The 26,802-nt window shown below is 41.3% G+C and overlaps 1 protein-coding gene across 13 annotated transcripts in view; it reads right to left on the bottom strand.

Moving 5' to 3' along the window:
• The window catches only part of LOC146500647 (dedicator of cytokinesis protein 9-like), a 72,686-nt gene that overhangs the window by 43,072 nt on the left and 2,812 nt on the right, over positions 1-26,802 (bottom strand). For 3 of the 13 annotated variants that reach the window (XM_085134415.1, XM_085134416.1, XM_085134419.1), the window contains exon 1: positions 8,003-12,209. The exons of 3 other annotated variants lie outside the window; for them this stretch is intronic. In XM_085134415.1, the coding sequence (XP_084990541.1) occupies positions 8,003-8,173 (171 nt within the window). In that variant the 5' untranslated portion in view covers positions 8,174-12,209. 7 more of the 13 variants (XR_014869683.1, XM_085134421.1, XM_085134417.1 and 4 more) reach the window with 5 other exon arrangements.

Below are 26,802 nucleotides of genomic sequence, written 5' to 3'. Positions count from 1 at the left end.
TCATGGTAAAAAAGAAAGTCTGAGGTTTTACCATGTCACCATGTTAGTCTTTGTTTTTGTTTTTTGCTAAATAAAGCCAAACCTTGTGACAAACTAAAGATACCCTTAGTGCTTCAACATGAAATAACAAGGTCAGTAGCAGCCAGGTGCTGCTGCTCAAAGGCACTCCATTGTCAGCAAGTGAGAGCACCTCTATAAAAGCAGAAGTTTTGGCAGTTTGTTGATTTGAACCATTTCGATGTGTTAACACAATGCCAAGAAAATTAAAATCAAGGTGTTGCAGTCAAAGTCTAGACCTCAACCCAACTGAAATGCTGGCTGTACCTTAAGCAAGCTGTGGAGAAATATTTTTCAATTTCCATGTGCCACTCCTATCACAGTGATGTCATCACCACACCAGGACTGTTTGTCAGGGAAGTTCTGCCATAAGTTTGAGACTTTAGGAATGGAGGGTTTAAGCTAGTACAGAAAAAGTGAACAAGTGAGGCTGAAAGATGCCATAAACAAACCAAATATATACTAGAAATAACCTAATGAAGCCTCTGCTGTATGGTCAAAACCAAGCTAGTAAAGATGTGGTAGTAACTACATTTAAATAAAGTATGTACTGAAAGATTTGACCCCGTTTTAGTGATGGTGCCCCTTTTCTCACCAGTAATGGATATCTGAACCCACTCAAGTGCTGCTGATTCCCTCCAAACTCCTCTGGGTGCCTCCACATTGCTTTGTCAGTGACCCAGAGTGGTCAACCACACAGTGCACTCAGCACTGAGCGCAAAAGCTCTGTCATTCTCTCAACCCACAGTGCTGACCAGAGTCGATACATAGCCCCAAATTCACACTGTCTTATTGTCAAATTAGTCCTTTAAGAAGGTATTTGAAATCACCTGTTGAACGGTAACGTTTCACTGTCAATCAGAAAATACTGAAGCTCCAGTTATATTTCTTGGTTGTCTACACACCCAAGCAGAAACGTGCAGACTGTATATTCAACAGCTGTAAACTAAAGTCAGCAAACAGGCGAGCCAACCCTGTAAGAACAGAAAGCAGACGCCCATGAAGCCATCCCTTCCACTCCCTCTCTACAGCGATCGGGCAGCTGTTTATCTGCATCTCCCACTCCTCCACATCACTGCACCCTCACGCAGCCTGAAACAATGGTGCTGCGTAGTGCCTCTCAATCTTGTCACTGACTTTTTGGTTGACTTTCCAGAGGGCCTGACCACTGGACACCTTCGTTAAAGGGCAGGAAATGATCACTGTCGCGGTCGCTGACTTTTGCGCCAAATAAAACATTTTACGAGCCAAAGCAATCTTTGAGAATAAAGTCGAGGGACCTGCAATGTATTCGCCCAGGTAGTAAAGTGCTAATAAAGTTCAACCTTCCCCTGTGCTGGTGCTAACACTGCAAATTTGAAATGGGAGCTGGCAGCACTGTTTCTATGAAAGGAGGCGAGAGAGTGAACCAGCACAAACGCTCACATGACACCTGCTTTTGGCACTTTATGGCTGAGGTTAACCTTTACACCACTTACTTTCTCGAGGATCAGAGCAAATTTGAGGCATCAGTACTGATTTTTTTTTTTACATTTTTTTTTTTTTTTAAATGTAAACCAAAAAGTCTCACATCTCTATGTGAATTACTTGAATGACTTACCACCACCTGTGGCACTGGATCTACCTCAGGCTCAGCTGCAACCAACCTCTTGTACTGCTGTGGACTCTCAATGACCAGCTCCTTTTTTGGAGTTTTACTAGCCCTTCCTTGCATTGTCAACACTTGTGGTAAGATATTTCCAAGCCAGATCCCAAAGAGAAGTCGCAAGCCAGCATATCAGGTAGAGAAAAATCTTTGTACTGGAAAAAGTTTGTATATCTCCCTTTTCAGTCCCTAGCTCACTCCAAGCTACGGCTGCTCTGACTGAAAGCAGTGGATTCACACCCAGGCTGAGGAGATGGCCCCTCCTACACTCAGCTGTGCAGCCTGGGGGAGTTAAACACCCTCTCACCCACACACACACACATACAATGAAGCTATATGACCCCACACTATCCACCTGCACAGCAACAAAGGGTTAAGAAAAGAAAAGATACACATTCCTCGAGAATTACAGTGTGGTCAGGCACAATCCATGCCTTATGTGGGACAGCTGAAATAAGAGCTGGGTTCAAATTCATCAAAAGCCCAGAGTGAGTGACACAACAATGAGGCACTTTAGTGGCACATTAATAATAAGCATGATCAAGTTTTCTCTTGAAAGGTTAAAGATGAGTTTCCAGGCTGAACCCAAACCCTTAAGATTGTAGCAGGACTCCAGAAGCAACATTTACAAATCTTTGCCACCTTTTTGAAGACTGAGCAGGGCATGAATCAGCTGTATCAGCCAATATGACAGAGTTATTAGTCACTTAAATGTTCTTTTTTTTTTTGCCCTCCTGCTTCCAGTACATGACTACAGCCGAGACAGTAGCTGTAACCACAGATGACAGATTAGGTCCAGCTTCTGTCTCCCTGCTTGTTGATGCAACTGCTTAAGGGGGATTCCAGCATGAAGCAGCCCCTCTCAACCCACCCAGGAGTGGGCTCCACCTACAGATTCCTCTGGTGGGCCACCGCAGGAGTGGATGTTATGGTTTCACGCCTGCGCCTCAGTTTAAAGAGAAAGAGAGAGAGCAGCTGCTTCCTTCAAAGGGTTACATGGGACACACTTGTGTAGGTAATTCGATCTAAATCAATAACAGGATATTAAAAAGGCAAGTTTATTGCTATAACTTATCCTTATGAAATTAAAGAAAGCTGATTGCACCATGCCCATTTAAGGCATAGTGCAATCAGCTTTCCACAGGTAGCTGAAATGATGGCTGGTGAAAATGGGTGAAGAGGTGTTAATATATTTTTCATATTAACACAAACTGAGAGAATTTATTAAGAACAAATAAATAAAAATCAATCAATTAAATATTTTAAGCAAAAATAGTGGTATAAGCCTAAACACTGCTGAAATGCCATTTTTCTATTGCCTAAAAAAGGCCTTATTTATTTACAATGAATATCTTAAAGTTCTGAACTTTAAGAAGACAAAAGGCGTGGAGATATTATGGGGATTTCCTTCAGTGCTTTCTAACTACACTTGGGCAATTCTTGCTTGTCACGTGTCCGAGAATAGTATGGTGCAGTATAAGTATATAACTGCTGGGTAAAAGTTTCACTTTACTTTGACCTTAGCCCTAACTAACCATTACCTAAACAACCTGAGGGTAGCTCTCTGGTAATACTGAAAGAAAAAAAAAAAAAGACACCAGATGACTGGTGTCTTTGTGCTGCATATTGATTGAATGTTTGGCCAGAATAATGAGAGTTGACAGAGAAGCTCTTTATGCAGGGCCTGATATGAGCTTCACTTTTACATATATCCAGATTCCTATACAAAGTAAATATTGTGCATATAGGTGGAAGGTACAGAAAACTTGCATCAGGAACTTTCCCATTGAGCTGCATGTTTAACAGAGTCTTTACCATAAGCAGAGAATCAGTTGAGATGCTCTCTACAGTTGATCCTGACCAATATATTGACCCTCACTGATATAGTCAGCCAATATCTAGATTTCTAATAGCTAATACTTAATTAAAAAAAAAAAAAAAAAAAAAAGGTAAAGAAGAGGTGGGAGAAACACCAGTCAAACATGTTGAATGAGTGTTGATGTCCTGTTGCTCAGCAACAGGTGCACGGAACGCCGCAAACAAATGATATTGAAATGCATTTATGTTTCATGTGTTTGAAAGAAAAAGAAAAGTATTGGTGAATATATTGGACTTTTTTTAATTACCAAATATTGGTATTGATTTTGGTATCGATGCAAGCTCTGCTCTGTAGTATAGTTTACCCCTCTCAGTCTTCCAACTGCAGTCCTGGAGCCAGTAAAAGTCTTTACTGTATCACATTCTTCGATTTATACTGTGTCCATCTACAGCTTTACTCATTTACAGTTTAGTACAGGAGTAAATTGTGTAAACTCAAATATTAGCACACATTTGTATGACTATACGTCCCGCTCCACTAAAAACACACACTGATAAAGAAAAGAAGAGTAATGTGGTAGGATGCTCGACTTTTTGAATCCTCCTAGATATCTCAGCGATATAACTTATTGAGGACATGCTGGCACAGCACTCACATTTTTTGGCTTGGTGCTTAAATCAAATTCCGTGGAAACGATTACAAACATATTTCTTTGGGGCAAGCTGGCACTGGGTCCAAGCAGGAAGGCCCGCTGAGGCCCTTTTTAGTAGCAGAACAAACACTGAAGTTGCCAGAAGAACACTCAAAGGATATTTTGGGAAGTGTATTCTGATCAAATACAATTTCATACACCCTCCTGTGAGTGCGAATAAACTGACGGCATAAATGTACAAAAAGAAGATGGTTTGTTGACGACTCACACTTTGTTGCTGTACCTGTGGACCTGAAATGAATGCTCAGGAATAAAAAAAAAATAAAATCTAACAAAAAAAAATGTAAACAAATTGGAGCTGTGGGCCGTGTTGGAAACAGTCACGGAAAATGTCCTCTTATTCTCTATGAGGGTTTTCTCTTGTTTTCTGGAAACGCTTAGAAATTTCGTTTGGTTTCGCTTTGCGTCATTATCAAACCATTTCATGACAGAACTGGGAGGCAAGACAGACAAAATGAATTTGAAGTCCAATATGGCACTTAATCTTGACCTAAATGATGTAATCCACTTATGTATCATTACACTTCGAATAAATTATGTTTTATTACAATGTTTTTGCATGATACGATTCACAATGGAAGTTGTGCTAATAGTATATTCAAGGATCTGGACAATCATCAGATGTCCATCCTGGGCTTCAATTTTTCTCTCTGTCTGGTAATAAAAGAAAGAAAAGGGAGGAAATGACTAATATTAGAATAGGTTAAAATATTAAGCAATTACCCACATATATCAAGTTGTGATCCCCACCCTGGACGTGACTATGACTGGACTTCTCGGTTGCGTAACAAAGGTTTGATGCAAGCAGCGTCTGAGCTAAAGCAAAACAGGGCGTAACCTGGAATGTAACGTAGCAAAAACACAGCGCTCCACTACAGCGGCAGCTCAAGCACCCACCCCTCTCTGCTCTGTTTTCGGTCACTTCTCCACACGGTCCTGTACTGTTGACTAAACCAGAGGTAATAAAGATGCTGTACTGTGTATGTAGTCTCTGTTAATAACATCACGGCAGTAGGATGTGGGAAACAATGGTATTGAAAATAACAGGATGCAATCACGGGGCAAAGAGTCTGCAGCAGAGCTAGAAAATAAAAAAGTCTCACTTTACATTACAGGAATGCGCTCGGTAATAATGCAGCTATTAGAGACAGACAGCAAAATTGCTTTATTGATGAACGAGCCTTAAATGTAAGGCTAAATGTAATTAACAGTATTGAATAGGAATAAAGCGGCTTTTACATCTCTGGGAAAATCAAACTACTGTTGCCAGAATGCCTTTAAAGCACATGAGCCTGAGTGCTGCAGACAATGTATCCCATGTATCAGTCACCAAGTGAGCAACATAAACACTGAACACATGCACTGGTGGTGCGAGGAATGATGCAAGTAAGGCTGACATGTCTTGAAAGTAGGAAGCGATCACTAAGAAAAACAGATGTGGTGTTGTTGTTTTTCTGTACATGCATCAAACACCAACAAAGAGACTGATTGTAGCGTTTGCCCAGTGTGGTCAGGAGGGGTATGATGGGTGAACATAATGTGTGGGTAAATATCAAAGAGAAGTCAAGGGATTGAATCTATTTAACTGACTTAATCTGAACAACTTCTGGATGATGTCATGCAGGCTCTGTTTGGTATTTTAACTCCTTAACACAAGGAATGTATAAACATGTACCCATTTGGCAAAGGTCATTCGAAACAGACCATCACAGATCTTATGTTGGGAGTGGGAGTCCCAAAACAGATGTGGACAAAAGGTACTATCATCTTTCACCAGTTTTTCTTTTTCCATCACTTCAAGTGCTTCTGTTACTGAGTGAGTCAACCACTTGACAGCAAGGCTTTCTCAAAAACAACAAGACAAAAAAAAATTACCATTGCGCAGGAGCCCACACATTATCTCAAATCTGCGACTTTTCTTTGAAAGAGAACGATATGAGAGCTTTCACGAGGAAGGAAAAGGCTGAGCTGTTGTAATCAGCGAGTGAATCAACGGCTCACGGATAGCTTCCCGTAGTCAGCTTCGTCTAGGATTGTCTGCAACTAGCTGAATGCACGCTTGGCTTACCATCTATGTTTAAAATGCCCAGAAGTGATAACCTGCTGCAATCAGAAGGAATTAAAAGGGCAAACATAATGGCTTGTGACTTTTTATAACTGGGCTTAATGGATTAAAAAGGTGCAAACAGTTTCCAAAGCAGCACACATCCTGCCCAGTTTTAGACATTTTTGTATGAAGGGAGTAAAAGGTTACAACTGCTACGGTACACTTTCTAAAGTAATCCAAACAAAAAGCTTGCCTGGTTTGTGTTTTCTCTACAGCAAATAAAGTTGTGTTTTTTCAGCTTCTTAGAATGTCATTCATCAAGTTGGGGGAATGATGATTTAGCTGTTTGCTAATAATAGCAGTAAGTGTAGCTTTAGTAGTGATATATGTAACATTACTGAACTGGTTGGTGTGGTTTTAAGAGTTTTGCTTCTGCTAGGTTGTTTTTGTCAGTTTCAGTTCCACTCTGGACTGAACCATATCCCTCGCACATTTAACTATCGATTATAAGCCCATGGATGCTGACAGAGGATTAACAGCCCCCATTTGGGTGATAAGACCATTCCAGAGCCAAGAGAAGCAAGCGTGCCCTTGACCCAATTCCCTGCCGCTGTCACTCAGCTCTCTTCTGTGGATACGATGAACCAACAACACATCACATCTCACACACACAGCAGTGAGTAAACACAAACGAGAAGAAGAAGACAAGCTGGTACGGAGCAGCAGAAACCCTGCCAAGCCCGCTGGTTCACAGATGAAGAGCGGTGATTGATTTCCAGCAGACACAGGGCTTACTGTCCCTCCTTACCCTCCTCACCCCCCATCCCTGCTCACAGAGGCTTTAACCCGTGAAGTGCTTAGCAGGAGGCAACAGTCGGCCCTCCTACTGCCCTACTTTTACTGGTAACAATCATAGGTGCAGAGTCATGTGACACAAAAGACAGTGATTTTTACTTGTGTAGCTGCTGAATATAAATAACGGTTGTGTAAATACCATAAGGTTAAACTTAGCTTTGTTTCAATGAGTCTACCATCTGAATAATTTAATTAGTCATATATCAGGTATTCCTTCAGTATGTTAGCAGAGCCAATCAGCAAAGGACATCCTCTGACAAGATTTACAAATATTCAAATTGTGCTGAAGTGTTATTGATTAGATAATGTCAGAATATACTGATTTTCTCACTGTTATATTACTTCTGAGGCGCTACAAATATATCTTACCATTACTTTTATGACAGCAGAGCTTTAGTAGACAGAAACGACACTTTAAAAGGAGTTTCAAAACTAAATTCAGCGACGTTAGCCATCGCACTGATTGGATTAATGCCGAGATCTTAGTTTATAATGTATTTTGGCTAAAACCATGATCCAGTTCATTGAAAAACAAAAAAAGGGCATCAAACATCCTGCTTTTCAAAATAAGACTGTAATAAAATGTGCTGCTTATTGATTATTTTTTGGCCTGTTTAATACCACAGTACTAAACAAAAAAGGTATGGGTTGGATGGTTAGATAAATCAATAAATATTAGGTTTGTTACTGTGTCCTTGGGGCATTTAACATTATAGTGATTAAAAAAATGAATAAATAATGTAAGCTTTTTTTTCCCATATGGATTTTTGCTCAATACACAAACAGTTGTGTTGCTTTTGTTGGTAGAAAAATAAAAAGCTACTATATTGGGTTAGAGAGAGTGCACAGACACACAGACACACACACCTTAAGTATTCGTGGTGTTGGCAATACACGCGACTCTCTCCGACTCAGCGCTCGCTCAGCCTCAGACGGTCCAGTGGGCTCTGCTGCTTCCTTGCAGATGTAGCCACTACAGTTCCTCTCCAGGACAGTACGCAGCCCATCAAACACAACCGCGCTGGTGGTGCACCCCATCCCTCCAGGTCCAAACAGGCATCAGTCAGGAGAGCCTGCCAGTGACCCAGTTTCCTTCACTGTCTCCAGCTCCCCTCTGGTCCATGATCTTACTCTGACATCCACATCCGCAACTTCTCACCCACACAGAGAGCATCAGAGTCCATGGGAAAAGGATCCAGGGAGAGGAATAGCTGGAGACTTTACACACAAACCTCGCGCAGAAGAGTCAAGGCTGTCCCAGTCTGTGCTTGTAGAAATACCTCAGTCAGCAGGCGAGATACAGTGAGTGAGTGAGGGAGGCAGAGCAAAGAACGAGGGATGGGGGGGATGAAGGATGCTGTGTGAGCTCTGCTGCAGCTTCAACCAATGCTGAGCTTCGGTGCAACACAGGCTCGTGCGTGCATCTGTCTCACTTATTCAGTCACTTGCTTGATCTCCTCCGAGCCACTCTGGATTTCCAAATTCTTCCCAATCCTTTTTTGCCTCCTCTTTTCAATCCCACATTTGCATACCGAAAACGAATTAACCCATTTCATTTTCACTCCACAAAAATGGGACTCCTTTAGGGATCCAGACAAGTAATAGCAAAAATAAGTGGGTTACACTAAAGGCAGTCCTTCATATCCAGAGGGAGAGTCTGATTCCATGGTCAGGCAAGCAGCAATATGGCTCAATGCTTATTTAGTTCAGCTAAAAAAAACCCAGACCAAACAAGCGCATGAATCACATAAATGGATGCTATATAATATGCACAACAGTCGGCGAGAGATATTGCAGTAAAACCACAAAATAAACTGAAAATATGATAACAAATCCTGCCTAACGCACACAAACACGCTAAATAAACATAAAAAAAGCACTGAAATGTCCAGTGGCCTGACTCAAGGCTTCCTAAAAATCTCCATTTCCAAAACAGACCGAGGACATGGGAGGATTTAAGCCTTTTAGGCCAAGACAACAAATAGGGAGCACTTTCCTGACCAAAGATTAGCTGCACTTGATCACAAGCTGTCCGCTCTGCCAAACACACAGAAATACTGGGAATGGAACCACACAATTTGATCATACACAGGCTTTTTCAAAATGTCAGGGAATGATTCATCTGCTAGAACTGCCTTTGATTAAAATGTCTCCGGACTGTGATCGGGAAGACTGAAGATGAAAGCAGGAAAGGAAATATTTTTTTCTAGGTCACTTTCAAAATATTGTTGCTTCTACATTTGCAAATCTTTAGTTTTATGTAGTCCTTGTGCTACCTTTGGCCCATTTTATACCTGTGGGACAAAATCTCATTAAAAGCCTACACAATTATCCCATCTGCCTCCTGTGTTTGCTCGTGTTTTACATCCTGATTATAAGGAATTGGGAGGGGAGGAGACGAGGAAGCACTGCAGTATTTGTCTTGGTTTATTTATCCTGTCTGTTCACTTCCTGCTGCTCTAAGTTGCACTCAAAGACCCCTTAAGACCTCAAAGTCAACTGTCAAAGTGGCATGCACATCCTAAAGCTACACAAACACTGCGAGTCCCCCTGGCACCAGCTATGCTTAGTATGATTATTCTTAAAGCTTCTCTCAACAGCAAAACATGGTGGCATTGACTTTTTTATTAATACTGTTGAGCAATGAACTTTCATCTGTTCTTTAGTTCACTTTAACCCAAATGATCACCCACGTACACATCTGGAGAGAGGGATGCATTCCCTTACATCACGATGGTGCACTAAGCTACGAATGCTCGCACGCATTTCTGCTTACTGCTGTGTTAATATTTCAGTGGTGCTTGACACACTGAACTACATTCGAGTGCAGGATGAGACGAGCTGCAGGGGAAAACAGCTGAGCCCCCAGATGAGAGGATTCAGCAAGAGAAGGAAAAAGAGAGGGAAGACGAGGGAGAAAATAAACTGAGGGGAGGGAGGGGACGAGAGTATGATTATGCCCATTGATCTGTTGGGAAATACGTTTCCTCTTTTGGTTTATCCCTTTTCTCACACGTCTGATCCTGTCTCCATCCCCCCCGTCGCTGCAGCGAAGGGATTTTAGGCTTAGTTTATGGAATAACAAGAAGCAATCTGCTGTAAAACTACTAAAACTGCAAAGTCATAAATCTCCTCTTTGAGGCTGTGTCTGTTTCTTTTTGTCGACTTTTGTTGCGACTCAAGCATGTTTACTACCATCTGTCAGTCATCACTGAACTGTTATTACTGAGCACCAACAGTAAGACGTCGCTCAAGCAAGAAGCGGTCATTGATTTAAGTGTGACAGCTGGTCATTTTAAATATTATATCCCCGTGCACATAGGAGCACGTCTGCAACGACATTGTGTTGAGGCGCTAACAATTTTGCCGCGAAGGTACTACAGCATGCAGGATTTCTTGAAATGATGAAAAAGTATGAATCTAGTGCATCACGTGGCACATTTTAAGACATGAACACCTGAATCATGGAGAAAGAGGAGTAGGAGATAACGTGCATGCATGTATTCTACATGGATCCTGTAATATATGTATTACAACCAGACCTGCCAATCTGACATAATGAAAACTAGTTTCCTGTTGAGCAAAGTATGTATATAAAAGTATACAAATTAAACACTTATGTCCGTGAGGTTGTTTGAGTTAACAGGACGCCCATTCATGAGTTATCAATCACACCGTGTGTTTGCTGATAATAAATAACAGCTCAAAGGCTCTTTTTCACATTAAAACAAGCAAATCTTTGGTTTAAATATAGTTATGTGATGTTTTTGTTTATTGTTGCGCTTCATTTTGAAGCTGTGGATTTTCATGTTTGATTACATGCCCCCAAATTGCTCGAGAAAGATGTTTTTGGGCTGCGTTGTGCAAGAGAATTGTAGTGCGGTGTAAGGGCGATAAATTATTAAGGTCAAACAGGGGATTGGTCGGTCATTAGATGTAGTAATATTTCTCTTTACTGCCAGTCTTCACAAAAAAAGCTGCTAGGTAAAAAAAAAAAACAATATCATTTACTTTAAGAAAGAGGTTCACAACTCCAACCCACTGTGACACACACTGTCTTAATATAATCAATCCTATACCATAGAGGACATCTGTACTGTGCTTCTCTATAGCTCACAAATGAAGTGGTCCTGTAGCCTCCAGCAGTAGACAGTTGGACTGTGTCATCCATACTAAATCATGAGTTAGAGCTCCAGGCAAGCCAGTGAGACTAGTGGGTGGACTGAGGTTGGGGGGTGGGGGGGTTTAGAGTACGCTGCTGGAGCACGGAGGCTGTCTGTACATGGATATTCAAGTGTGAACATCCTCTGTGTTATGTGGAAGCTCTGCTCAAATCTGCAGCAGCAGATAAGGGCTGCTCTGAAGGACTGCTCGCTGTGTGGAGCGTCATTGATTACTGCTGCTGTTGTTACAACACTGCTTAAGTTCTCTGCAGTGGACTATACTTCCTGGCATGGTGCTATGAACTTGGACAAATTCTATTTTTAAGTGTTACTGCATGTTTTATATGAAGCATAACTGAGTGATTTATAAGACGTTTAATGCCTGGTGGACGCTCATAAAAACGGACAAAGTTTCAAATAAAAGCTTCAGGGTGCTGTAAATGCTCAATTTTAGACACGTTTTTGCTACTCGTGTCGTGTCATGTCATATCAGGTGAACAGCTATGGCGGTGAGAACCACAGCTTTCCACCTGCCAGTTAAATCCTCTGTTTTCCAAACAGAAGAAAGTCGGTTTAAAACTGTAAAAATGGCTCCTTTCACATAGATTAACCGGGGGAGCTGAACAAAGGCCCAGTATGGGATAAACAGGGATTATTTTGAACCGTGAATCCTGCAAAGCTACTCTAGTAGAGTGCAAGAATAAAAATATAGAGATGGAAATGAGAACAACGGGTCACTTCAGTTTCCCTTCTCCCTACAGTCACTGTGAGCTGGCTACAATTGTCAGGATCTGAGTGTGAATGCAAATGTCAGCCAGAAACTGTAATAGACAGTAATGTTTGCCATCCAGTCAAATTCTTTATTGTAAATGTGAACCCACCCCGACTAAAAACCAAAATATACTCGTGCTGGTCAATTATGTTTTTAAAATTAATAATTAGAAATACAATGATCTAATCCGAAATCCAATCCATTTGATTTAATTCAGTTTTATTTATATAGCATCAAATTACAACAACAACAGTTGCCTCAAGGCGCTTAGCTGTAATGCGTGTGTGTGTAGGACTGCTGTGACGTCAGATCAGATGGTTTTTATTCTTTCTTAGTGTTGCAGTCAACACTTCCTCTGAGATTTTGTAAGCAACTGTTGCTTTCCTCCAGCTGGACTCACCAAACACTTTCGACATCTGCTGCATGTGGACGCCATCACTGGCCTGCAGTAACCCGCCCCAAAATAACATCATTTGTACTAATACAGCCATTTCAAGCTGTTAACAGCTAGGTTTGGGTGCAGTCGAATTTTAACAAAAAAAACACACATCAAAGCCTGCACATGTGGACAGCAAAGCGTAAACTTGAGGTTCCCCTTTCACACTCAGGAGTAGACTATCTCACGCACAACAAAGACAAAAAAACATCTCCGCGTGGCTCTGAGGAGTAGAGGGGAGTGCGGGTGGAGCTGGCATCTCATCTGAGGAGCCTCTCGACTTGGAAGGTCAAGTCCACAGCTGGCCATCTTTCCATACCCAGGGTGTACTGTGGGGCTCTGCAGGGAGGAGTATGTGTGTTTCAGTATGCTTGTTTGTCCAGAGCGAAGTCAGTACGCAGCGGACCACAGTGACATCACCCACAAATCCAGCACGACAGGGCAGATAAAACACAGTGCCTCCCAGCTGGAACTGCCCGGGGACTCTGAAAGGGAAGTGGCTGTTTCCTGCTGATGTGTGTATGTAAACCCTGTCGGAACAAAGCCACCTTTAGCTCCACCGCTGTCGTTCAAACTTCATCACTCAATAAACCCCTAAAAGCTTGAGTGTTGTGGAAATTCTGACAAAGTAATGCCTTCCTCCAAAGTTTCACAACACAAATGGAAGGAGTTCAATTTTACTGAAGGAGGATGAAGCCAGGAGTGCTATTAAGAAATATTAAGCGTCCTATGTAAACATTAGAATCAGCTTCTCAAGAGTTTTTGTTTACAAGGCGAGTCATGGGTACTGCCCTACAGTTACACATGTGGGTGGGCTACAGAGATAAGTCTGGAATCTCACTACTTCACTTTTTTAGATGCTAAGTTTACACTACAACCTACAAAATGCTTTAGATGGGCATGTCGAATGGGAGAGACTTCAATCATTGTCTGGGGGAGAGTATTGCAAGTATTTCTTCTAGTTTTTTAAATGTAACTACTACTTGGATTCAATCAAAGTCTCCTTTTGACCTGTAGCTGACACCCAGGTTATCCTCACCCCCGTAAAATGGTGCAAAAATAAATACAAGAGGCCACATCCCCTTCCTCTTGTTATTTTGGGAATCATTTATTTATCCCAGGAGAAGAAAATGACCCATTTTCCTGAGGGGTACCGCTTCCTTTACTTTGTAGTCAAGCCACCAGGCGCAGAATAAGTATACGCTGCAACCACACATGCCATTCATCTACACTCGTGAGTACCATGAAGCTCTGCTGGATCTGCAGTGTGGCTTGCTGCAGTTGGTTTAGTTAATCATTAATGTATGCTTCAACCAGTGAGTGCCTTTCACAGCCTTTGCTGCAACACCAGCAGAGATGGTCTGAAGCAGAGCCAAAGCCCTGCAGGGCCTGCAGTCATCCTCTTAGTCCTTCCAACAGTGTTCTGGCTTCAGAAAACACAACATGAAACAATCCTATCACAAAATACTTGCTACTTATGGTATCAAGGACTTACACAATCGATCACATTGCATATTTAAAATTACCCTTGGCAAAAAGTAACACAATTTATGCTGCCTTCAGTTATTTATTTATTATTATTATTGTTTTTGTAACATGCAAACACGAACGATGAACGACTGAAGCACGTCCAAGAAAGCAACAAAAAAAGCTGCATTTGTGATAAAAAATTGTTTTCAGATTGACTTCATGTCTGCGTCAGATGGAGGCAGAAAGAAGCCAATTAAACAGTGATCACACAGATGTGTGGGAATGCTGTAAGGGGATACTGAAAAGCTCTGTCCAGAGGTAAAAGATACAAAACAGAGTATGAAAGAAGTCACTGCCACCTACAGGCAAGTGATGATACAACATGGAAACCCACAGGATTAACTGAATTTACCATAAGCCCTTCACGACACATTATTAATGAATGATGGGAAATATTGTGTAATCATGGGTTACTTATGCATTATGACACAATTTTCCTTTATTGAAGAAGCACAAAAGGATTATACTGCTGCCGTGTGATACAGTGTTTCAGTGGCAATGGCCTGCACTCGTAATGATCACTGGGACGATAAACCAGCCATTGTTTGATACACAAGCGTCATTTCCAGAGCCTCCGAGTGAAAATCATCTTTTCCAGCACAGGAAGAAGAGGTGACCCATGTGCTGCCTTAAGAGGAAGCGAGCGTTAGAAGAACCCTGCCGTCACAGTGTTTACACAACTCTAAAACTCATCCAAATTACAAGCATGAGAACTCTTGGCAGCTTATACTGCGATACTGTGAGCAAGACTGATTTTCGTTCAGGTTATTTCAGTTTAAGGTAGGAACGCGAGAGGAACTACGTGTCAAACTGAGCCAAACAATGCCGATGGGGTCATGTCGCATCATAGTGAACTTAGAGTTTAAACATCTCTCGGGAGGTAAGAGGCCAGCACCCAGGTGTGAATGAGATGTTAGACAGAGTGCTGTCATTACGGTCAGGCTCTGACACGCATGAGGAAAGCTGAAAGCTGTCTGCTCCTGAAACAAGCCCATGCTGGCCTGGCATGACGGGCCATGATGGGAAGAAACAGACACACTTTGTCACAACCACTGACTCAGAATTGTTTTAAATGTTTCCGGATCATTAAATGGGTCATTTAGTCTGGATTCTGAAAATGTACCTGAGGATAAACTTCACGAATTTAGCACCAGTCAGAGGTAAATGCTCAGATTGCCCTGAGCCTCAGGACAATGATGCTGTTCTTTCACAGTACACAGAGTATTTCAAACTTGCTAATTTATAGACTGAGACTGCACGGCAGATCCAGATAGAAAATATGAACAATGGGAGGAATAACATGTAGTCTGGATGACTTCAGGCTGAACCTCAGGCTCCCATTAAGGGATTTTTCAACCATTTGATATGTGCCATTTGGCCATCCTGATGGCTTTCACTGTAACATGTAACCAGACTGTTATTTCCAGCATTTGTTCTGATTAAGAGACAGCTTAACACAAGCTTTTTTAAAGCCAGTTTCATGATAACACAGTCCTCGCTACTCATTAACATGTAGTTTAAGCATTACACAAGATATATCCTTTTTTTTTAAAGGACCGAACAGCAATTAATCATTAATCCAGGTGGTTTTCTTTCTGTTTGGAGCATTTAATTAATTATATCCTCACACAGCATTAGGGCGGAAAACTCCAACAGATGGTCTGTTCTAAGATTTTTTTCAAAAGTCCTTCAGTGAAAGCCATTTAGACAGGGTGGATTAAATACTTCCAACAGTGGACTTACTAAACACTGCCGTGATGCTTTAACAAAAAACCTACAACAGACACTAGTTAGTTTATTATATGTACAACTCCCACTGTACTGTGGTCTTCAACATAATGCTGTGGGCCATGGAGCCAGACGTACGACAGCATCACCTACAGGATTACTAATCAGAAGATCCTGATGGGCTAAGTCCCGAGTGTCGACACTCCCCTTAGAAGCTGTTAGTGATTGCTAATGTTTTTTGGTCTTGTTGTAAAAGGTCTCAGGTGAGAGAAATACAAAGAATACCAGGAAATTGACACATTGCACCCTCGGAGGAGAGCGTAACCATGGTCACATGCAGAAGAGCGTGATACAGGGTTTAAGTGAAAGTGTAATCAAAGGTCTGCAGTTACACATGTAGCTGTGAACACTAATAATGTAAACGGGAGGAAATAAAAATAAGGTGGAAATCTTTAATATCTGCTGTTCAGAAAAAGCCAGCCTTTTGCGGTTTGGCAACATGCAGGAGGGAGACAGGGCAGGGATAATGGAGGAGTTTGGGAACCCTTAAGGATCAGCTAATCCCATTTGGCTCTTTGTTTGGAATCAGTGGAAATCCTCTTGAGCCTGGTTCAATGAGCGCTACTGACAATCAAGGGAAACAGAGGATGAAGGAGAGCAACGCATGTCCGTGCACCTGCACAGTTAAAGTGGCACTGGATTTAGCTTTATGCTGTACTACACAGTTGCCCAGTAAGGCCACAAACAACTGGTGCAAGGAACTGTCACAAATCATGGCTACAAAATGGCCAAATCCATCTATGCGATCTATACAAGCTTGGAGAATATAACAAAAATCGATGAACAATTATAGATTATGCCCCAAACAGCCGTGGTCAAACATCATATTAACCAATATATTTCAGTTAAATCCCCTGCGTCTAAATTAAGGTGAGTTTAAGTCAATCAAATCTTGTGCATGGCACTGTGTAAACATCTTTATTTCCATGCAAACACCAGCATATAATAACTGCATAGTATACAAAAGCAACAAACTGGGATTTTAGAAGAAAAATAATCAACATTTGAGTCACTAAGACCATTAAAACAGGGCAATCACTGCTTTATCAGCCCTGCTCCGCTTGAGTGGAAAGCCAGGAATGGCACACCGCCTTTTTCCTGTTGTATTCACATTTGTTGGCACCTGTATCAAGCTATTCCCTGACACCCCCACTCAGAGGCCCCCACCCTTCCTGACAGAGGAAACACATGTTGTGAGATACGGGTCTCTTTTAGTTGCACCATTAGTAGTACAGTCAGTATTACTGAAGCCTTTATCTCACAGGATATATGTGCGTCTTGACTATGCCAACTTCAGCAACAGCCCCCTGTCATCTTGCAGTAACACAACCACGCACACAGCGGGACCTCTCATGACAAGCAAATCTCATTATTTGCCACTGCTTATTTCTCTGTTGTTAGCATTTTATGAGACTTTACCTCCTTCGTGGATTAGGTTAATAACACAGTGAGCATTGCGGCTGCCTGGCAACTAAGATGGATTTGACATTTTTCTCAATCTTTAGGAATTCTCTTGGGATAACTTTTTTCCAATAAATGGATGCTACATCTGCAATTAAATTAGAATACATCATCCAGAAACAGTTTCTTAGTCATTTAAGGCTTATGCCACATTTTGAGAAACATCTAATTAGTCCAGCGGGTGCAGAAAATCCAACACAGTGTTCTAAGTGGAGGGTGTTGTTGCTGCTCTTAAGACAGAGTAGAGAGTCTAAAGGGAGATTAAGACAAGTCAGGGATACTGAGCTGTTTATCTGCGCAGGAGTGTGTACAGTGGAGAATAGGACTGCGGTCCTGCATGTTTAACGCTTGCCGTCACAAGAAGCGTCTGTTTTAAAGCACTTCATACAGAACAACGCTCTTCTAAACGGTCCAGGTTTACATACAGACCTTCAGGCACATGGCCGCACTGCTGTTTCTCCATAAAGCACCATGCAGCTAACTTTATTTATCCATCCTGGCAAGACACACTGTGGCAGCATACTGCTCACTCTGTAATACAATCCAGCCTCCTGATGCTAAGCTCCTGGAAAACAACCAGGAAGCAAACAAAAAACAAAGCCTGAAGGAGCTGGGTCTCTCTCCTGAACACAGGCTTTGACAGAACAACCAAACACACATTATCAAGGTCACATGACTGCTTACTGTGTAAGACGTTCATTTGAGTCTTCAAGCTATTGTGCGGCTTTCCTCCTTCTCAGTTTTGTGAATGTCAGCTGATATAACCGTTTAGGACCGTTTAGCAATACAAGCCCCAAACCTCAGTGAATGTGTCACTTAAAATACAACTCATTTGTTTATTGTGGGCAGGGAGCGCACAATAGGCTTATGTCAGCTTTACAAGGAAAAAGAAAAATAGGAACTCAGTGTTCATGTGTGTTTCATGTGGACTGTTTTTTTTACTGAATGGGAAACTACAGAAACTCATTAACATTCCTTTTACATCCAACAGCTTGTCAAAACTTTGTATGGAAGCGCTCGGCCTTTGACAGAATAAGTATACACCGACACAAACACTGTGTCTTGGTGGAAGCGTCTCACACTGTGGGACGCTATGACTTGCAATTTTTTTTCCAGCTCTTTGTTTTGAACTTCAAATCCCATTAATCACCTCCTGACCTCTCAGACACAGCTTGGAACCTGGTTGTGGGAGACGAATCTCTAGATGGAAACGAGATAATGGTCCATCAGCCACCTTCACCTCAGTTCATGTCGGGTCGTTCCATCTCAAATCATGACATTTTAGAACAATTACTGTTCAGCCACCTTTGATTTCCATTCCCCTTATTTTAAGCATTATGATCCATCCATCCATCCATACATACATACAACATCAAATAATATTCTAGGTATGTACTTTTTTACAGCAGACCATCCACCCAGTTTTAGTGTCTTTTTCAAACACTTAAATTGGAGGCAAATTTTTAAAGATTAATATCTCAAAAACGTTTGAAAGCCTGATATTTTCCCTGGTTTTTCTCTCCAAAAAAAGTCATTTGGGAGCTGTAACTAGAGACAGTTACACCAAAAAATGTTTGAGTACTCACTAGTTAAAACAAGAAGAAAAAACACAACTTACAGCTGTCTTGTAAAATCCTATATTTAGTTAAATATATGCATACTTTTTATTTTCAAGATCCAACAACAGTAACTGATGGAGCCATTCAATAGACTGTAGTGTAAAACAGCCTGATCATGATATGCTACGATCCAAGTGATGTTGAGCCCATAACCATGATAGCCTCCAATCTTGTTTTGATGTTTTCCTCTTTGTGGAGAAGAAAACCAAAAGGTAATGTGAAAACCGTGCCCTAAAACCCATCTTCCCCTGCTCCGCCCTCTGTAGGTTGCATCCCTCCCCCTCACTATCCCACTCTGGCCTACACTGTGTCCAAGCGAGGAATGCTAGCTATGCAGTTGGCCTGGTGAAAAGTCATTATAGTTCATCCCCTCTGGCTGGCAGGTCCCATCCACACAGTGCAAAAAGCTATAAGAGTGAATTCTGAGAACTTAGACTTGGTTTAATTAAGCTAACAGCAGGCAGTATAGGAGGGAGGGGAAAATCATTGGCAATGGCTCACTTTAACTAAATGTTAAGGTGCCTCTAAGCTCCATCTATTTGCCCAGCTGATGACACCTATGAGCCAAAACAACTTTCAGGGAAATCCCACATGAACAATAACATCAGAAGCAACTTTCACTTTCATCAGCGTAGTCACATAACAATTAAATATAGACACAGAGCAAGAATCTTGTGTAGTTTCCTCACACACGTCACAGGAATATCCATCGTCAGCATGGAACAGTAATCATTTTGACTCCAGTTGAAAAAAAAAAATTGTAGCATTTTAAATTGCTGTCCAGTCTGACTGGAGTGGTTTTGAATTGCAAGGGCCAGAACAAGCTCATACTCTCCATTTATAGTTAATTTATACAGTCATAGATCTAAATCAATACAGGAAACCAGCTTTTGTATTTGCTAATAATGTGCTAATCCATCCCTTTGTGAAACACAATATCTGACCTCAGCTGATCCGAGTGTGATGGGAGGTCACTCTCAGGCAGAGCGGACTCTTTGCTTGACACTAGGCATGAGTGATAAACAGACAGACAGGTGTGAAAAGAAAGCAAAAAGTTTTCTTTTCACACCTGTCTGTCTACTGACTGGATAACTTTTTAAGATAACAATACATTGGATGACAACAGTGACATAAGACTATAGAGTTTGGTTGTGAAATTTACATTTTGTGGCCCAGACAGCCAAACAGTACACTGGATTACAGCATTGTTTACCTGCTGTAGTATACCTGCTCAGAACCAAACAGCAGACAGATCATTTAGCTATTAGCTGGGACATACTGGAGTCATTAGCTGTTAGAACCATGTATTTCCTTCAGGAACTGATAGAGACTAAAATCTGAGCCACATAACATTATTACATTGAAAACTGAACTTATCACCTGTCAAGTAAACACACTATATAGACAACAGACTACTGTAAGTTATTACTTTAGTTATTGGTCAAATAGCTCCACTAAAATCCACAAATGTTGACCTCGTGGTGACTCCAGAACAAGTCAAGAGAAAGCCATTAACATCTATACATGAGTCCATATAAACCCATCAGCTTTTATCAAGATGTTTTAGTTAGAAAAGACATGAGTTTCCAGACTAATAGACTCAGTTTCCCCATCCTATGACTACTAGCACTCAAAAATACAAGTTTTTAAAACTTTACCAAGCAGAATACGTTAAACTTTGAGTCAACTCCACGCTTCAAAATCTCCAAACCATTTACTTTACTTTAAATTTCCAGTGATTCAGAAAAGAAAAAAGTGGAGTGTTATTCTGCAGTGCACCCTTATGCTTGGCTACAATGAAGAGTTAATGGTCAGCTGCATTAAAAGATGGGAGGGAAACATCACTTTTATAGGCAAACCATGAGGGGGATAGAGACTAAATCCTCACAAAAAAGAAACACGCAGGGTCTTAAAATGAAATTTGCAAGTCATTAGTCTGCTCTTTCTAGACATTTTCCATAAGCCAACACGGACGTGTTAGTCTATAGTCACGGGAGTTGTCGTGCATTCAGGATTTAATCCAATGAGCTTAATCTGTAGGCCTGTGCCTGCACGCAGAGGGTGACAGTTTTGCCTTAGAGGTTTTAGGCTGGACTAGGATCACCTCTCTGCTCTGCTCGGCCTGTTGCAAAACTAATGAATAAGTGATGGTGGCCTCAAGAGTATCCATACGCCAGATACATTTTCTCATTCACTTATTCCAGTGTGGGCTGAGCCATGTAAAGACTTGTTTGTAATGGTGCCATTCATACAAGTGTTAGGCCAACAAAGACTACTTCTCAGGGCTCTGATGGAGGGGAGGCTAAACGAGAAAGCATTTGAATCGACTGTCGTTAGAAATGTGGGTCTATTCTTAGAAGATAACCGTATGCATTAGAGAGAACGACAGATTTAGAGCAAATACTAAAATAAGAATCTACATTTTGTGAGTAATGTGAGATGTAGGTTTAGGCACAGGAGTGCTGATATGTCTTAACTGTCCTAGTTTGTGAGTTAGAGCTGCAGATATATTTGGAGAAAGTAAAACTTCAACTGGACGATCCCTCTAGATTTCTGGGATGTAGAATTCATCCCAAGAGGACAATGCAGAAAAATACATGCTTGTGCCAAAATCTTTCCATTTAGAAGTTTGTGTAACAGACAAAGAGTCAGCATCAGGTTGATAGCATGGCTAAAACTGGAGGACATCATGTTGCAAACACTTATTTTAAGGTGTGTTCGCACATCGCGAAAGATACAAAACAACCTTTGCATATTTGTATGATGCATAAACAACGAACTCCATTCATTCAAATCCATTTCCTTATTAGATTAGATATGAAGATGGCAAATTTGCTGCCAGCGTAGAACAGGAAGAAAAACTGGATTAACAACATAATGATGACTGAGGGAAGTTTGTGTTCGCCAGCTGCATTGAGGTGTGTGCCCTGCTAGCTTAAAAATAGCAACCTTAATGGCCTGGAGGATGGAAGCAGAGCAATACTCTCGTTGATTGCCAAGCTGTTGCTGATAATGGGCTCCATAGCACCAGGATGAGTGTCTCAACAGTAAGATGGGAGAGCAGCCTGGATTCAGACAGATGTGCACTGTATGCATAATTTTTTTTTTAAATAAATAAATGCATGAGGATTTATATAAATGTTATAAGATTCCATAATGGCGACAGCCACCCTAAGCCTTCTTTCGTCCATGCTAATCTCCATTTGGATGGTTAAGAGAAACAAACTGTCAAAGTCATTACGGAAGAAATCCCCTCCCCCCAAAAAAAATCACTTCAGCAGAACCTTAACTGGAAAAAGTTTCAAAAATAGAAACAGCTGAGTAGGAATGCCTCCATCATTGCCTTTTGCATTATGAATAATAGAAGTGTTTACAAAAAGGACATTTGGGTGAATTGTGGGGGGGGGAGTGTAAAACAAGTCCCAGAGTGCTGCTATGCTCTTGCTAACAGGAAAACACCCACTGGCCAGGCTCTTCAGCAGGCTCTTTCTGTTATGGTAACCTCTCGTGTGCTCCAAAACAGCTCTGCTCTATCAGGCAGAACACTCAGACAGAGTGGGCGGTTTAATGCTGAGCCCTGCCCAGCATTTCTGCTCAGCCCAAGTACAGGAAACTGGCTCTATCTAGGAAAAGTTAGGCCTCTGCTCTCCCACCAGAATATGAAGGATGGGAAGTTATGGGCACTTCCCGCTCAGGCAGGATGAAGGATTTTGGAGAGTGAGTTCAGGGGGCTAGTAAGTGTTATTCACTTATGAAAAATGTAGATCTGTGTACATGCAATATACTGGGTACGTGTGAATTCTGCTTAAGCATCCATCCGCCCATTCTCTGCTACTTATTCTTTTCAGGGTCGCGGAGGAGGCTGGAGCCTATCCCCAACCATTCGCACTTACATTCACACCTACATTTACACTTATGGACAATTTAGAGTTTCCAATGTACCCATCCCCACTAACTGCATGGAGGAAGAAGGAGTGCTGCCACTCTGCTTAAGCGACTGAGGTAAAAATCACTAGATTACAGATTTCAGAGTACACAGATTTGTTAAAGCAGTAAAGAATGCCCTCGTTTTCACACCGAGCCAAGAAATCATTAAGTAATTTCACGGTGTGACCACGATTGATATTTTGGGATTCATTTCTGGCTCTAACTTAATATTTAACACTTACTTTGACATGCGGTTAAAGTACACTGTCAATTCGTGCCCGTGACATGTAATTCGTTTTCATTTGCACTGGAACAAAATCTGTCTGTCTGGCCTGTGGATCATTTGAGTTGGCTTTGCTACTGCAATATTTATGTGAACTAACCGGAGTAGCCCTAGCCTGAATGGAGGAAATCCTTTACATTCTCCCCAAAATTTCTATGCTCAGTTGAGGAATTCTCAAGCTTCCCACACTTAACTGGAAAAGCCCCAAGTGGCAAATCTGGTTTGGATTATAATCACAACTGCCAAGAGACGTGCCAAAATCCAGGCAGACAAATTTCACAGTGAGTCTGATGGGCGTGTTTTATTATTTTTTATTTTATTTCACACTTTTCTTAAAAGCCTTCATTCCACAAGTCATCCATCACCACCTATAAATAGTTCTGGTGGAGGTTTGAATCCTGCATGGATACTGTACAGAAAGTTGTATTAGCACACCTGGAACATCAGCTTAAAACTCTTTAGTGCATTTAGTATGACTATAGAAAATAATATGTAGGTGATTGTTTGTTTCTGCTTTCACAGATTAAGTTCAAAGAGCCGTATCCAAGATATTCAAGAAATAAAATGCCCAGAAAATCTGAAAAATATACAGAAAATGCCACACTGCCTATTTTCAAAACCTGTTTAGCCAGTGAGGACAACCAATGACTTTCAGACGACAAAATTAAAACAATGACAGAAGGAAACTTTCTGCAAAGAACATGAGATCATTCAGTGTTTTTCATTTCGCATAACAAATACACAACAAAGCTCTATTTACATAATAAATGCTAGCCAGAGACGGGCCCAGTAGTTCGACAGGGTTGCTTAATAGCTTAAAAGTTATCGTACCTTTTATGCATAACTTTAAGCAATGACATAATTTAAACTGGTAGGCACAAAATATTAAGACCATAAGCAATTTTACCATCACTAAACATGTCTAGTTCCACTCTTAAATTCAAGTTTTCAATTTTTTGCGATTTTAAAATCTGACACATGGCTCAAAAGTTACAAGTCTAAACCCATTTAAATTTGTGGTGCTAAAGTGCTCAAGAAAAATAAGTAAACCTTCTTTTTTTTCCCGATGACAGGATATTTAAAATGTTTTTCAGCCACTTAAGCGTCATCCAGTTATTTGACTCCATAAACGCACATGTATGATACAAAACTAGCTTATCCATGAAACACAGTAAGTATATACAGGTTTTAGCCAAAGCTCAGCTGGCTCACTATGATTAATCACCTTTGTTGAAGCAATGTAGGTGGTGTGGCAAGATAACCAAAAGACCTGCACCAATAAGACCATACCAAAAGCTAAAGTTTCATAATGCCCATGTAGACCTATCAACACCTCTCCAGTTTCAACAAAAGCTGCCTTTCATGAAGGAAGCTTCACTGTGCAGTATTTTTATAGTAAGATTCAGAGATGTCACTATGGTCTGAACTCTGAGGCAGCACAGGGATCTCTGCTTCTTATGAACTAGAAACACTCTTAGGTGTTTTAAAGTTCAACAGGAATTGGGGAATTTGGCACCAAACAGCATCATAGTTTTCAGTTTGTCTAATCTGGAGCAAATAGGAATGAGACTCTTAATGGGTGCAGTGGTTACTAAAGCAGTCTCATGTATTATTGACCCATCTGCTCTCCAATCTCTACCCCCCAGGTTTTGCTTTCGCAGGGTACCATTTACCAACGGGGCAGCAGAAGCAGCTTATGCGCACTTTTACTCTGATACCAGTGCTCCTTATAGAGGTAGACAGAGCAGGAACTGCACGGGCAGGTCAAGCTGCTTAAGCCTCGCAACACAACACGGTAATCTTCTGACTGGCTCGGTGCTACAGCCTATGTGACAGCCAGCATCTGCTCCAAGGAGACAAAACATAGCAGACTCATTACTTTCTTTTCTACTGATTTGATGAACTCAGATAATGAGTTGATTCATGATTGCGGTGCTTTAACCTTAAATTCATCTCATTGTGGTTCCAGCTGCTCAAGCACATTTTTTGGCGAACTGAATGGCTAACAAATACAGCTTCCCTGCATGACAGAACATGTTTTTTTTTCATGGCAAAAGATCCAAACAGGGAGAAATAAATTCTCTGACACATTTGTATTGTTTGAAAAATAGCCCTACTTAGAGTAACACACCCATCTGAGGTATTTCTGGAATTTCCACATCTTGAGAAAATTTACAGACTCTTTAAAAAAAGCTAAAGAGGAGAGGTGTGCAGGTGCGGCCCAGAGGGCTGACAAAAGCAGATTATTGTACAGTTTTCATTCACAGTTGGAAGAGAGTCAGCAATGCCATCATCAAGACATTTAACAATGCAGCTTCTATGCAGGCTCTTATTATTTGCAATGTTTGCCTTAAGGAAAGACAATCTAAAAATGTTGCTTTTCCCACTATACAGAAACACGAATCTCAAACGACAGGAAAGCAGTCTACCTGCCAAACAGCCTAAGGGGTACCTAAACTGTCCAAGTTGCTGACTTGAAAGAGGGAGTGCTGCATTGCTGAAATGGTTGTTCTCCTTAAAATGGCAATACCTTCTCTACAACTGGGGATAAGACTGATAAAATCTCTTATGCTTAATTCAAAAAGCACTACTCTATAGAGCGACACGTGTATTCTGGTGATAGTTATACATGTTAATGCTCGTCTTTGCAGAGCATAAATGACAGCCCCACTTTCCCCTCTGGTTGCAGAGCTGCGTACACACTGGCCATAGATGGCTAATAGCATCACTCCCACATAATGACACCCATCTGGTGTACAGCTCCCTCGGGTCAGGCACATAGCAGGAACACTGAGGATCTGAGTATATCACCATTAGGTGACAGGCAGTTGGGACTATTGATTACACTTACACAACTGCCCCCCTAGCTGCTGCGTACACTGTATACACTAACTAAACATTTCCATCAATTTGCCATGAAATTATGGTACACTAATCAGCCAATACGTTAACTACACTATACTCTAGCTCTGCGTAGCACAAAGACAGTGAGGCAATGCTGAATCAAAACGCAGTATTAGTTAAAATAAATATAAAGTTGGTGACAGCAATCATGGAGCCTAAAGTGTGAAGAAACAGAAGGCTCAGCTGAGGACTCCGGGGTACTGCAAGTGTGTCTCCACTCAAACAGGATAACAGTGTCTGTCTGCACGAAAGCGCACTAATTGTTAGTGAAAGATACACCACTGCCCACTTGAGTCCAAAACATAGCTAACAAACATCCACAATCAGTGGATATGCAAGTCCTCTACAGTACATTATAATATGTTTCCAGGCTTTTAAACATGCAGCAACATTTACGCGTGAAAACATCATTATGGCTGCAAGCAGAATGGGTGACAACAACCACAAGCTTTCCTTTATGTCCTTGAAAACATCCCTCCATTCCTGCTGTGGTATTTACATTTTTTATGGAGGAATTAATTACAAGCTGCGTGGACAGTGGTCTTGTGTGCAGTCGCATTCTTATCCCACTGAGAAGTTTCGGCAAACACTTGAACTCCAAGTTGCAGCCATGCATTCATGTCTAAAAAGGCCATATACAAAGGGCTGGAGTCTAAGAGATGGCAGGTACTAGTTTTGAAATTATATTAAAGTTGTCTCGGGCAACCGCAAAACAAATTCCCCCGCAGAGTTTCTACAAGTTACTTCAGTCTTCCTTGAGCATGTTGATTTCCCAACACGCATT

Source organism: Neolamprologus multifasciatus, chromosome 16, assembly GCF_963576455.1.
Source record: "Neolamprologus multifasciatus chromosome 16, fNeoMul1.2, whole genome shotgun sequence".
Taxonomy (NCBI): Eukaryota; Metazoa; Chordata; class Actinopteri; order Cichliformes; family Cichlidae; genus Neolamprologus; species Neolamprologus multifasciatus.
This window is presented reverse-complemented; position numbering and strand designations above follow the sequence as displayed.